General features: G+C 42.6%; 1 protein-coding gene across 6 annotated transcripts in view; it reads right to left on the bottom strand.

The window, feature by feature from the left end:
• sec16a (SEC16 homolog A, endoplasmic reticulum export factor) overlaps positions 1 to 14438 on the bottom strand; it is a 103989-nt gene that overhangs the window by 33864 nt on the left and 55687 nt on the right. For all 6 annotated transcript variants that reach the window (XM_082978806.1, XM_082978808.1, XM_082978809.1 and 3 more), the window contains one exon: positions 12826 to 12923. In XM_082978806.1, the coding sequence (XP_082834932.1) occupies positions 12826 to 12923 (98 nt within the window). The remainder of the gene's footprint in view (positions 1 to 12825; positions 12924 to 14438) is intronic.

The following is a 14438-nucleotide window of genomic DNA, read 5'->3' as shown; positions in this document are numbered from 1 at the left end:
CAAACCTTTGAACGGTAGTGTATATTTTCAAAGAAGCATGGATCATAATTATTTTGACCGTATAGGTTAAGGTTATAGGTATGGTCCAATAATATATTTAAAATCATCCATCTACCTTCAGGATATGTTTGCACATTTGGTAAAAATGTGTGTTAATTAATATCACCCCCTTTGCCCATGGTGGTTGAATCGGTACAGAGATGAGGTAGTCATTCAAAAATAATGCTAAACACTATTATTGCACACAGAGTGAGTCAATGCATCTTATTATGTGACTTGTTAAGCAAATGTTTATTCCTGAACTTATTTAGGCTTGCCATTGTTGGATTCGGGGTAACCTTTGAACATTGTTATACGCATAAGCATAGTATATAAAAAAAGTGGAAGAGACTGGTTTTTATGTCAGAGGTTAATGGTTCTCTGTAGAAAGACCGATGGCTTTGGAATGTGTTGGGTGGACGGGAGAAAGTAACAGGATTGCTATAGGGGAAGAGGGTGGACATCTGTGGACTAGGCGAAGGAGGGGTTGAGGTCAGGTCAGATCCCCTGAAGGGAGAAAGTATGGTTTATTATCCTATTACCCTCTTCCAGTCGAACCATAAGATGTAAGGATTGGAGAGAAGGAGGTGTGCCCAAAGTGGAGTATATATATATTTGTAGTGGTGGAAACATGTCTTTGTCTGAATACAGCTGTGTCGACCCTTTGGGGAAAAATTGAACTTGGTAAAGCTTCTCTAGTGTCCGTGAGTTATTTACTCTAAAAAATTTGAACCTAATACCATAAGGGGGTTAAATACTTCAACGAGTCGCCAGCACTGGACGCTATGCTTACCCCAGACAAGGAAAATGGGGGCGTGTTGAGCCATGACCAGCCTTTCAAAGCATCTCATAGCTACAGATGTGAGTGCTACGGGGCGATAGTCATTTAGACAGGTTACCTTTGCGTTCTTGGGCACAGGGCCTATAGTACTGCTTGAAACATGTAGGTATTACAGACTGGGTAAGGAAGAGGTTGAAAATGGCAGTGAAGACATTTGCCAGCTGGTCAGCACATGCTCCGAGTAAGCATCCTGGTAATCCGTCTGGCCCTGCAGCCTTGTGATTGTTAACCTGTTTAAAGGTCTTATTCACATTGTCTATGGAGTGAGTGATCACACAGTCGTCCGGAATAGCTGGTGATCTCACACATGGTTCAGTGTTACTTGCCTCGAAGCAGGCATAGAAGGTATTTTTCTAGTCGCGTCACTGAGCAGCTCGTGGCTGGGATTCCCTTTGTAATCCGTGATAGTTTGCAAGCCGTGCCACATCCGACGAGTGTCAGAGCCGGTGTAGTAGGATTAGATCTCAGTCATGTAGTGATGCTATGCCTGTTTGATGGTTCGTCAAAGGGCGTAGCAGGATTTCTTTAAGAGTCCAGATTAGTGTCACCGCTCCTTGAAAGCGGCAGCTTTAGCCAAATAGTAAAAAAATCAAAAAAATAGCTATTTGGTTATTTCACCTTTATTTAACCAGGTAAGCCAGTTAAGAACAAGTTCTCATTTACAACTGTGACCTGGCCAAGATAAAGCAAAGCAGTGTGACACATACAACACAGAGTTACACATGGAATAAACAAACGTACAGTCAATAACACAATAGAAAAGTCTATAAACAGTGTGTGCAAATGAAGTAAGATTAGGGAGGTAAAGCAATAAATAGGCCGTAGTGGCAAAATAACTACAATTTTGCACATAAACACTGGAGTGATAGATGTGCAGAAGATGAATGTGCAAGTAGAGATACTGGGTTGCAAAGGAGCAAAAAAAAAGTTAAAATATAAATAAAATAAATAATAATGGGGATGTGGTAGTTGGATGGGCTGTTTACAGATGGGCTATGTACAGGTGCAATGATCTGTAAGCTGTTCTGATAGCTGATGCTCAAAGTTAGTTAGGGAGATCTGAGTCTCCAGCTTCAGTGATTTTTGCAATTCGTTCCAGTCATTGGCAGCAGAGAACTGGAAGGAAAGGCGGCCAAAATAGGAATTGGCTTTGGGGGTGACCAGTGAAATATACCTGCTGGAGCGCGTGCTACGGTTGGGTGCTGCTATGGTGAGCTGAGATAAGGCAGGGCTTTACTGAGCAACGACTTATAGATGACCTGGAGCCAGTGGGTTTGGCGATGAATATGAAGCGAGGGCCAGCCAACGAGAGCATACAGGTTGCAGTGGTGGGTAGTATATGGGGCTTTGGTGACAAAACAGATGGCACTGTGATAGACTTCATCCAATTTGCTGAGTAGAGTGTTGGAGGCTATTTCGTAAATGACATCGCCGAAGTAATATTAATTATGAAGACAAGTCTTGTAGGAAAACCCTCAAACGGATCACTAATACCTTTGACCTTACACAGCTCGTTAAAGGGCCAACCAGGGTGACTTGTTGCTCTAAAACACAGATTGATTTGGTGTTCAGTAATAAACCAGAGAGAGTGACTAAATCATTCAATATGGTTACTGGGCTATCTGATCATAATTTGACACTTATAGCCAGAAAGTTGTCTAAGAGCAGGTTTAAGCTTTCTACTGTTAGAAAGCCGGATCAACTAAGAATACCTAAGAGTGAATTAAACTAATTTGAAAACGCAATTAATGGAATTAACTGGAATGATCTCTTGTCCTATACAGACGTGGAAGCTGATAGTGAGGTTTTTCTATCCACAATCCAGGCTACAATAAATGGTTTCCTAAAGAAAATCAATTCCAAACCTGGCCAAAAGAGCACTCTTCCTTGGCTAAATGGAGAAATTTGGAAATTGATGAAAGAACGAGATTATGCTCTAAAAACAGCCCTAAAATCCAAATTAGAGCATGACAGACGTAGGTTTACCATGTTGAGAAATAAGGTGATGAAAGAAATCAGACAGGCCAAGGCAAACTTTTTTATTAACATAATTGGTGAGGCAAAGGGAAATTCTAAATTGATCTGGGAGAATCTAAAAAAGTTAACAGGGAAAGACCATAGTAACACCGCAAAAAGACTAGAAATCATGGTGAATAACAATCTAACACAGGATGCAGTTGAAATAGCAATAGCCTTCAATTCCTACTTTATTGACTCTGTCAAGGTACTGACACAGAACCCCTCCACTGGTTTATTGGGCTCAGTGCTAGTGAATGACGCTCAACCTGTCTTCATCATAAGGGAGGTTTCTGAGTCAAAGGTGAACAAAGTGATTAGCTCACTAAAGAACTCTAAATCCAAAGATGTGTTTGGGCTGGACTCTACCTTTCTTAAAAACTACAAAGAGTCACTCATTGGCCCCATTACTAAGGTCACCAACACATCTATTGGTCTGGGGGTGTTTCCAAGGGTATGGAAGTCAGCCATAATAACGGCCATCTTTAAATCGGGCGACCCTGCTGATGTGAGTAACTACAGGCCCATTAGTATACTACCTGTAGTGTCGAAGGTTGTTGAAAAGTGTGTAGCAGAACAACTGATTTCCCACCTCAACAATAGCCCCTTCACATTACACTCCATGCAGTTTGGCTTCAGAGCGAAACACTCCACAGAAACGGCCAACTGCTTTCTTCTGGAAAATGTGAAGTCCAAGATGGACAAAGGGGGCGTTGTTGGGGCTGTGTTTCTGGACCTAAGGAAGGCTTTCGATACTGTTAACCATGAGATTCTCATCACAAAATTGTCCAAGTTCAACTTTTCCCCCGATGCCTTGAGATGGATGTAAACATACCTTGAAGGCAGAACTCAGTGTGTCAGAGTGAGCAATGAGCTGTCGCCCACTCTTAGCTATGATGTGGGCGTGCCCCAAGGGTCAATACTGGGGCCCCTCCTGTTCAGCCTGTACATTAATGATCTGCCTTCCGTTTGCAACGGGGTCTGAAGTTCAAATGTATGCAGATGATAAAGTGATATATGTGCATGCAAAGAGCAAACAACAAGCTGCACAAGAACTCACTACTGTAATGGTCCAGGTTACAAAGTGGCTCAGTGACTCGTGTTTGCATCTCAATGTGAAAAAAACAGTTTGCATGTTCTTCACAAAGAGGGCAACAGATGCTACTGAGCCAGATGTCTATGTGTCAGGGGAGAAGCTCCAGGTGGTATCTGATTTTAAGTACCTTGGAATCATACTTGATTCCAACCTCTCTTTTAAAAAGCATGTGAAAAAGGTAATTCAAATAACCAAATTCAACCTAGCTAATTTCCGATTTATACGAAATTGTTTGACTACAGAGGTAGCAAAACTGTATTTCAAATCGATGATACTCCCCCACTTAACATACTGCTTGATTAGTTGGACCCAAGCTTGCTATACAACATTAAAACCTATTCAGTCTGTCTACAAACAGGCTCTCAAAGTGCTTGATAGAAAGCCCAATAGCCATCATCACTGTTACATCCTCAGAAAGCATGAGCTCCTGAGTTGGGAAAATCTTGTGCAATACACCGACGCATGTCTTGTATTCAAGATCCTAAATGGCCTAGCTCCCCCTCCACTCAGTATTTTTGTAAAACAGAAAACCCAAACATATGGCAGCAGATCCACAAGGTCTGCCATGAGAGGTGACTGTATAGTTCCCTTAAGGAAAAGCACCTTTAGTAAATCTGCTTTCTCTGTGAGAGCTTCCCATGTCTGGAATACACTGCCATCAGACATACATAACTGCACCACATATCACACTTTCACAAAATGCATGAAGACATGGCTAAAGGTCAATCAGACTTGTGAACATAATCCCTAGCTGTGTATTGCCGCTTTCCATGTTGTCTGTTGTCTGTAGCTTGTGAGGTGTGGAAACACTTTGTTGTTTTTATGGATTTTGTCATGTTGCTTTTTGTTCTATGTTGCTCTGTCTGTATGCTACATCTTGCTTGGCCTATGTTGCTATGTCTTGCTTGTCCTATGTTACTCTGCGTGTGCTCACTGTTCAATGATTGTCTATATTGTAATTGTTTTTAATAACCTGCCCAGGGACTGCGGTTGAAAAATTAGCCAGCTGGCTAAAACCGGCACTTTTACTGAAACGTTGATTAATGTGCACTGTCCCTGAAAAAAAAAAAAAAAACTCAAACTCAAGTCAAGGATCGGTAGGATAGTCAGTTTTACGAGGGTATGTTTGGCAGCATGAGTGAAGGATGCTTTGTTGCGAAATAGGAAGCCGATTCTAGATTTCATTTTGGATTGGAGATGCTTAATATGAGTCTGGAAGGAGAGTTTACAGTCTAACCAGACACCTAGGTATTTGTAGTTGTCCACATATTCTAAGTCAGAACCATCCAGAGCAGTGATGCTAGGCGGGCAGGCAGGTGCGGGCAGCGATCGGTTGAAGAGCATGCATTTAGTTTTACTTGCATTTAAGAGCAGTTGGAGGCCACGGAAGGAGAGTTGTACAGTGTCCAAAGAAGGGCCAGAAGAATACAGAATGGTGTCGTCTGCGTAGAGGTGGATCAGAGAATCCTAGCCGCAAGAGCGACGACATTGATGTATACAGAGAAAAGAGTCGGCCCGAGAATTGAACCCTGTGGCACCCCCATAGAAACTGCCAGAGGTCCGGACAACAGGCCCTCCGATTTGACATACTGAACTCTGTCTGAGAAGTAGTTGGTGAACCAGGCGAGGCAGTCATTTGAGAAACTAAGGCTGTTGAGCCTGCCGATAAGAATGCGGTGACTGAGAGTCGAAAGCCTTGGCCAGGTCTATGAATACAGCTGCACAGTATTGTCTTTTGTCGATGGCGATTATATCGTTTAGGACCTTGAGCGTGGCTGAGGTGCACCCATGACGAGCTCGGAAACCAGATTGCATAGCGGAGAAGGTACGGTGGGATTCGAAATGGTCGGTAATCTGTTTGTTAACTTGGCTATTCGAAGACCTTAGAAAGGCAGGGTAGGATAGATATAGGTCTAACAGTTTGGGTCTAGAGTGTCTCCCCCTTTGAAGAGGGGGATGACCACGGCAGCTTTCTAATCTTTGGGGATCTCAAACAATACGAAAGAGGTTGAACAGGCTAGTAATAGGGGTTGCAACAATTGCAGCCGATCATTTAAAAAAAGAGAGGGTCCAGATTGTCTCGCCCAGCTAATTTGTCGGTTTCCAGATTTTGCAGCTCTTTCAGAACATCAGCTATCTGGATTTGGATGAAGGAGAAATGGGGAGGCTTGGGCAAGTAGCTGTGGGGGGTGCAGAGCTGTTGACCGGGGTAGGGGTAGCCAGGTGGAAAGCATGGCCAGCCGTAGAAAAATGCTTATTGAAATTCTCAATAATCATAGATTCATCAGTGGTGACAGTGTTTCCTAGCCTCAGTGCAGTGGGCAGCTGGGAGGAGGTGCTCTTATTCACCATGGACTTTACAGTGTCCCAGAACTTTTTGGAGTTTGTGCTACAGGATGCAAATTTCTGCTTGAAAAAGCTAGACTTTACTTTCCTAACTGACCGTGTATATTGGTTCCTAACTTCCCTGAAAAGGTGCATATCGCGGGGGCTATTCGATGCTAATGCAGTAACGCCACAGGATGTTTTTGTGCTGGTCAAGGGCAGTCAGGTCTGGAGTGAACCAAGGGCTATATCTGTTCCTGGTTCTACATTTTTTGAATGGGGCATGCTTATTTAAGATGGTGAGGAAAGCACTTTTAAAGAATAACCAGGCATCCTCTACTGACGGAATGAGGTCAATATCTTTCCAGGATACCTGGGCCAGGTCGATTAGAAAGGCCTGCTCGCTGAAGTGTTTTAGGGAGCGTTTGACTGTGTTGAGGGGTGGTCGTTTGACCGCAGACCCATTACGGATGCAGGCAATGTGGCAGTGATCGCTGAGATCGTGGTTGAACACAGCAGAGGTGTATTTAGAGGGCAGGTTGGTCAGGATGATATCTATGAGGGTGCCCGAGTTCATGGATTTGGGGTTGTACCTGGTAGGTTCCATGATAATTTGGGTGAGATTGAGGGCATCTAGCTTAGATTGTAGGGTGGCTGGGGTGTTAAGCATATCCCAGTTTAGGTCACCTAACAGTACAAACTCTGAAGATAAATAGGGGGCAATTCATTCACATATGGTGTCCAGGGCGCAGCTGGGGGCTGGGGGGTCTGTAACAAGCGGCAACAGTGAGAGACTTATTTCTGAAAAGGTGGATTTTTAAAAGTATAAGCTCGAACTGTTTGGGCACAGACCTGGATAGCATGACATAACTCTGCAGGCTGTCTCTGCAGTAGATTGCAACTCCACCCCCTTTGGCAGTTCTATCTTGGCGGAAAATGTTATAGATTTTTGGTGGCCTTCCTAAGCCAGGACTCAGACACGGCTAGGACATCAGGGTTGGCAGAGTGTGCTAAAGCAGTGAAAAAAAAAAACTTAGGGAGGAGGCTTCTGATGTTAACATGCATGAAAACAAAGCTTTTACTTTTACAGAAGTCAACATATGAGAGCACCTGGGGAATAGGAGTGGAGCTAGGCACTGCAGGTCCTGGATTAACCTCTACATCAACAGAGGAGGAGTAGGATAAGTGTACGGCTAAAGGCTATAAGAACTGGTCGTCTAATGCGTTGGGGACAGAGAATAAAAACAGCAGATTTCTGGGTGTGGTAGTATAGATTCAAGGCATAACGTACAGACAAGGGTATGGTAGGATGTGAGTATAGTGGAGGTTAACCTATGCGTTGCGTGATGAGAGGTTTAGTCTCTGGAGTTATCAATTAACACTAGGTGAGGTATCCGCATGTGTGTGGGGTGGGACGAAAGAGCTATCTAAGGCAATTTGAGCGGGACTGAGGGCTCTACAGTGAAATAAAGCCATAAAAACTAGCCAAAACAGCAGTAAACAAGCAGTAGACATATTGACATTAGAGAGGCATAAAGCAATCACAGGTGTTAATCAGGAGAGCTAAGACAACAACGGGTAAATGGCGAAGAAAGGGCAGAGCGGGTCAGTTAGATACATACAGGACCTGAGTTTGAGGCTGGGGCCGACAGGTAAACAAAATTAGGTACCATGTTATTGAAACAGTCCAAGGGGCATCAGCTGTGTCGCCGAGTGATCATAGGGTCAAAAGAGTAGCGATAGGTGAGACAGGGTGCTGTACGGTATTCACTACTACACTGGGCGAGCAGGGGACACAGCATTCAGAAAAAGCTAACAGGCCGGGACTAGTAGATGGTTCTGCGGCGATATCGTAACAGAATAGCCTGATGAGACCACATTGTGCAATCACGTCGGCAGTCCAGTCATGATGGATCGGCGGGGCTCCGTGTCGACAATAAAGGGTCCAGGCCAATTGGCAAAAGAGGTAATTGTAGCCCTAGAATTAGTTGGTTTATGGGCCTCGCTTGAGACTAGCTGGTGCATGTATTGGGACAGAGGCGTTAGCTAACAGTAGCCACTTGTTTGCAGCTAGCTAGGAGTAATGATCCAGTGTAATGATCCATAGCGGCAGGAATCCGGTGATATGGTAGAGAGATGCAGTCCGATGTGTTCTGGGTTGATACCGCCATGTGCAGACTGGCAGGTGATTGTCCGAGCTAAGGCTGGCTGATTGCGGGGGGAAAAGGCAGGGACAGCTAGCCGTGGCTAACAAAGACTAGTAGCTAGTTAGCTGGCTAGCTCCTGATGGAAGTTCCATTTATAAGGAATAAAAATAACAGATCCGCACCACACTGGGTGAGGCGGGTTGCAGGAATCCAGTGATATCGTAGAGAGAAGCAGTCCGATATGCTCTGTGGGTTGCGCTGTGCAGACTGGCAGGTGATTGTCCGAGCTAAGGCTGGCTGATTCCGGGGAAAAAAGGCAAGGACAGTTAGCCATGGCTAACAAAGACTAGTAGCTAGTTAGCTGGCTAGCTCCTGATGGAAGTTCCAGTTATAAGGAATGAAAATAGCAGATCTGTACCACATTGGGTGAGGCGGGTTGCAGGAAAGTATATTTAGTTTGTAGATAGAAGTGAGATTAAGATATACACAAAAAAGACTGGCTATTTACAAGGGAGAAGACAAAGACAGATATACACGTCCTACTGCGCTGCCATCTTGGTTTACCCTGACTATCTGTAGTAACCTCTTTGCACTCACTTTAGGCTCATCACATATGCTGCTGCTACTGTTTATTATCTATCCTGTTGTCATGACGTGGCCCTTTCTGGGTGTAGATCCCAGCTGTCAGGTTTACATCTAAATATTGTGAAAAGTATGTGATTAAACATGAAACTATTTGTGAAAAGATGTAATGTGATATTAACCTTCTAAATGAGAGTATGGATTTTCATATGAAGATTAACTAGTCAGTGGCCACACCCCCGTGAGCCCAGACATCACATTAGGCATCATGGACCGCACTTTTCTACTGAAACGTATAAAACCCACTCCTGATGAAATTCACACCAGACCACGCAAACCATGGTGTAAACTAAGGTTACAAATGGTTGTATTTCTAAGACCAAAACATGCCAGGTGACGCTGGCGTGTGAAGTGGTTTAAACTACAACTCTACCAAAAGGACAAGACTATACCAAGTGGAGCATTAGCTACACAGCTGGAAATGGTTAAACTCTGAGACTATCGATCCCTACAGAATAAGAGCAAATCTTAGACACGAATTACTAGTCTGCAGCTAGAAATTATGTAAACCTGGGACGAGAATACAGACAACCGCCGAAACATCTATTCTATGAGAATTTTTGAATGTACTCTGAAATATCCATTCTAACCACCTACAACCACGAAAGACACTGACTTTTTCTTTGTATCATTGTTAGTAACCAATATCTACTGTTTATGTATTTCTGTGATTAGTTAATTAGTTCGTAAATAAATAATTAAGCCAATTTGTATATTGCTGATTCATAATTTATGCTAAGGTTCGTGCAGATAACCAAGAATTTTATGACGTTTGGAATGAGACTAACAAGGCAATTAATAATCATTAATGGAAGACTGCAATTGATAAGATAAAAATACCTGAAGAGTTATAGTTGGGAAATTATAACTCTAAACATTTTCCTGTGGTGCCCCGACTTCCTAGTTAATTAATGATTACAGGATTAGTTTAATCACCTAATAATTAAACCTAGAGAACTGATTTGATAAAATAACAGTCTTCACATTTAATGATAGTAAAGACACGACACTGTTGCCTAGTCACTTTACCTTTACCTAAATGTACATATCTACCTCAATTACCTCATACCCGTTCACATCGACTCCCGTGTATACACTGGATTTGGAAAGTATTCAGACCCCTTGAATTTTTTTGTGAGATTACAGCCTTATTCTAAAATTGATTAAATCAATCTACACAGAATACCCCAAAATGACAGAGCAAAAACAGGTTTATAGAATTTGTTAGCAAAATTTGGTAAAAATAAAAACAAATACTTTACATAAGTATTCAGATCCTTTGTTATAAGACTCGAAATTGAGCTCCGGTGCATCCTGCTTCTATTGATCATCCTTGAGATGTTTCTACAACTTGATTGGACTCCACCTGTGGTAGATTCAATTGATTGGACATGATTTGGAAAGGCACACACACCTGTCTATATAAAGAACCACAGTTGACAAATGCATGTCAGAGCCAAAACCAAGCTATGAGGTCGAAGGAATTGTCCGTAGAGCTCCGAGGTAGGATTGTGTCGAGGCAGATCTGGGGAAGGTTACCAAAACATTTCTGCAGAGTTCCTCTGTGATGGGAGAACCTTCCAGAAGGACAAACATCTCCGCAGCACACCACCAATCAGGCCTTTATGGTAGAGTGGCCAGATGGAAGCCACTTCTCAGTAAAAGGCACATGACAGCCTGCTTGGAGCTTGCCAAAAGGTACCTAAAGGGCTCTCAGACCATGAGAAAGATTCTCTGGTCTGATAAAACAAAGATCGAACTCCTTGGCTTGAATGCCAAGCGTCACGTCTGGAGGACACCTGGCACCATCCCTATGGTGAAGCATGGGTGGCAGCATCATGCTGTGAGGATGTTTTTCAGCGGCAGAGACTGTGAGACTAGTCAACATCGAGGGAAAGATGAACGGAGCAAAGTACAGAGAGATCCTTGATTAAAAACCTGCTTCAGAGCGCTCAGGACCTCAGACTGGGGCGAAGGTTCACCTTCCAGCAGGACAACGACCCTAAGCACACAGCCTAGACAACGCAGGAGTGGCTTCGGGACAAGTCTCTGAATGTCCTTGAGTGGCCCAGCCAGAACCCGGACTTGAACCCGATCGAACATCTCTGGGGAGACCTGAAAATAGCTGTGCAGCGACACTCCCCATCCAACCTGACAGAGCTTGAGAGGAACTGCAGAGAAGAATGGGAGAAACTCCCCAAATACAGGTGTGCCAAGCTTCTCGTCATACCCAAGAAGACATGAAGCTGTAATCACTGACAAAGGGTTCTTCAATAAAGTACTGAGTAAAGAGTATGAATACTTATGTATATGTGATATTCTTTGGGCTCCCGAGTGGCGCAGCAGTCTAAGGCACTGCATCTCAGTGCTAGAGGCATCACGACAGACCATGGTTCGATCCCTGGCTGTATCACAACCGGCAGTGATCAGGAGTTCCATAGGGCGGTGCACAATTGGCCCAGCATCGTCAGGGTTAGGGGAGGGTTTGGTCGGGGTTGGCCGTCATTGTAAAGTAAGAATTTGTTCTTAACTGACTTGCCTAGTTCAATAAAGGTTAAAATAAATAAATAATAAATAAATAAATATATACACACACATATATGTATGTATATATTATTATTATTTTTTTATTTTTTATTTTAACCTTTATTGAACTAGGCAAGTCAGTTAAGAACAAATTCTTACCACACACACACACACACACACACACACACACACACACACACACACACACACACACACACACACACACACACAGTACCAGTCAAAGGTTTGGACACCTATTCATTCCAGGGTTTTTCTTTATTTACCATTTTATACATTGTAGAATCAAAACTATGAAATAACACATATGGAATCATGTATTATTATTATTGTATTATTGACTATGTTTTTTTACTTAATGTGTAACTCTGTGTTGTTATATGAGTCGAACTGCTTTGCTTTATCTTGGCCAGGTCGCAGTTGTAAATGAGAACTTGTTCTCAACTTGCCTACCTGGTTAAATAAAGGTGAAATAAAATAATAAAAATAAATAAAAAAATGCACTGACCAACAAAGTGTTAAACAAATCAAAATATATTTTATATATGAGATTCTTAAGAACCCTAAGTGTTTGAGCTTCGAGTTGAGGACCAATCAAATTAGATTCCCTCCATCTCGCAAATAGTGCATCATCTTAACTTAACTTAATACAAAAAAAATCTTGATAGAGGGGATAAAGGTGCTTGTGCATTTCACACCAAAGACGGCATTAACGACACGAGGAATAAAAGAAAGACTGCTCTTCTAGTAGCCTATTTCCCACCCTAGCCTGCTGAATAACTTTTTTCATTTTGATTTCGTAAAGAGTTCTGCGTTTGACTAGCTGGGGTGTCCACGTGCAACATGTATGCGCAGTTACAAGCATGGCCGAGTTCTACTCAAGCTAGCGGTAGCTGAAGGATCACTATCCATCCACCTTCGTAACATGGATGAAGCTAACTGAAGCTGGCTAGCTTTAGAAAACCCTGAGTAGAGCTAGCTAGATTCCTAGTATAACCCTCTGGTCCCAGATCTGTTGCTGCATAGCCAACTCCTATGATGGTTATCATGCCATGTTTGGCAGATCTGGGACCGGGCTAGCAGCATAGATCTGTGTTTAGAATCTTATTTTTTTGCTGAAGCCCCTGACTAAAGCCATTCGATGTGCATGGGTTGCATGCATTCGCTTCACCCACCTGGTCATGACGCGAGCATGTGTCCGGCTGTCCATCTTACTGGCCAGCAGCAGGGCGTGGCCCCACAGAGCTCCCTTCATGGCTGCCTCCAGGGCATCCTACACAAGCACAGGTAGTAAAAAGGATATAACACATATAACTGTAGCACACGTAAATCACAACACACAGTCAAAATCCTCCTACTCTCCCACTTAAAACCTGATGTGGATAGGGGGCAGTATTTTCACGGCCGGATGAAAAAACAGACCCGATTTAAACTGGTTACTACTCTTGCCCAGAAACGAGAATATGCATATTATTAGTAGATTTGGATAGAAAACACTGAAGTTTCTAAAACTGTTTGAATGGTGTGTGTGAGTATAACAGAACTCATATGGCAGGCAAAAACCTGAGAAAAAGTCAACCAGGAAGTGTGGGATCTGAGAAATGTAGTTCTTCTTTCTAGTCCCTTTCAAAACTACAGTATCTGTGCTGTTACGTTGCACTTACTAAGGCTTCCATTGGCTGTCTAAAGCCTTCAGAAACTGGTTTGAGCCTTCTCCTGTCTCTGGGCAGAGTATAGGAGCTCAGTAACTGAGTGGTCTGCCTGAGGACAAACAGATTGGATATGGGCGTTCCCGTGAGCACGCTGTTTTTTATTTTTCTCCTTAGGAATACACTATTGTCTGGTTGGAATATTATCGCAATTTTACGTTAAAAATACCATAAAAATGTATTTTAAACAGCGTTTGACATGCTTCTAAGTACGGTAATGGAACATTGACTTTTTGTGTCTCGAACTTTGGATAGTGACCTGAACGCACGAACAAAACGGAGGTATTTGGACATAACTATGGATTATTTCGAACAAAAACAACATTTCTTGTGGAAGCAGCAGTCCTGGGAGTGCATTCTGACGAAGATCAGCAAAGGTAATACAATATTTCTAATACTAATTCTGAGTTAAGGTTGCCCCGAACTTGGCGGGTGTCTGAATAGCTCGCCGTAATGGCGAGCTATGTTCTCAGAATATTGAAAAATGTGCTTTCGCCGAAAAGCTATTTTAAAATCTGACACAGCGATTGCATAAAGGAGTTCTGTATCTATAATTCTTTAAATAATTGTTGTGTATTTTGTCAACATTTATGATGAGTATTTTTGTAAATTCACCGGATGTTTTTGGTGGGAATACATTTTCTGAACATCACACGCCAATGTAAAAAGCTGCTTTTGGATATAAATATGAACTTGATTGAACAAAACATACATAATGTCCTAGGAGTGTCATCTGATGAAGATCATCAAAGGTTAGTGCTTCATTTAGCTGTGTTTTGGGTTTTATTGACATATATGCTTGCTTGGAAAATGGCTGTGTGGTTATTTTGGTCTATGTACTCTCCTAACATAATCTAATGTTTTGCTTTCGCTGTAAAGCATTTTTGAAATCGGACAATGTGGTTAGATTAACGAGAGTCTTATCTTTAAAATGGTGTAAAATAGTTGATTGTTTGAGAAAATTGAATTGTGGTATTTTAGTAGTTTTTGTATTTTGCGCCATGTGATCCCATTGGCTGTTGGCTAGGGGTCCCGCTGGAGCGCCTAGATGCAAGAGGTTAACATAAACCAGTAAATTC

The sequence above is a fragment of the Salmo salar genome, chromosome 01 (genome assembly GCF_965601325.2).
Source record: "Salmo salar chromosome 01, fSalSal1, whole genome shotgun sequence".
NCBI lineage: Eukaryota > Metazoa > Chordata > Actinopteri > Salmoniformes > Salmonidae > Salmo > Salmo salar.
Note: the sequence above shows the minus strand (reverse complement) of the source record. Positions and strands in the feature narration are given on the sequence as shown.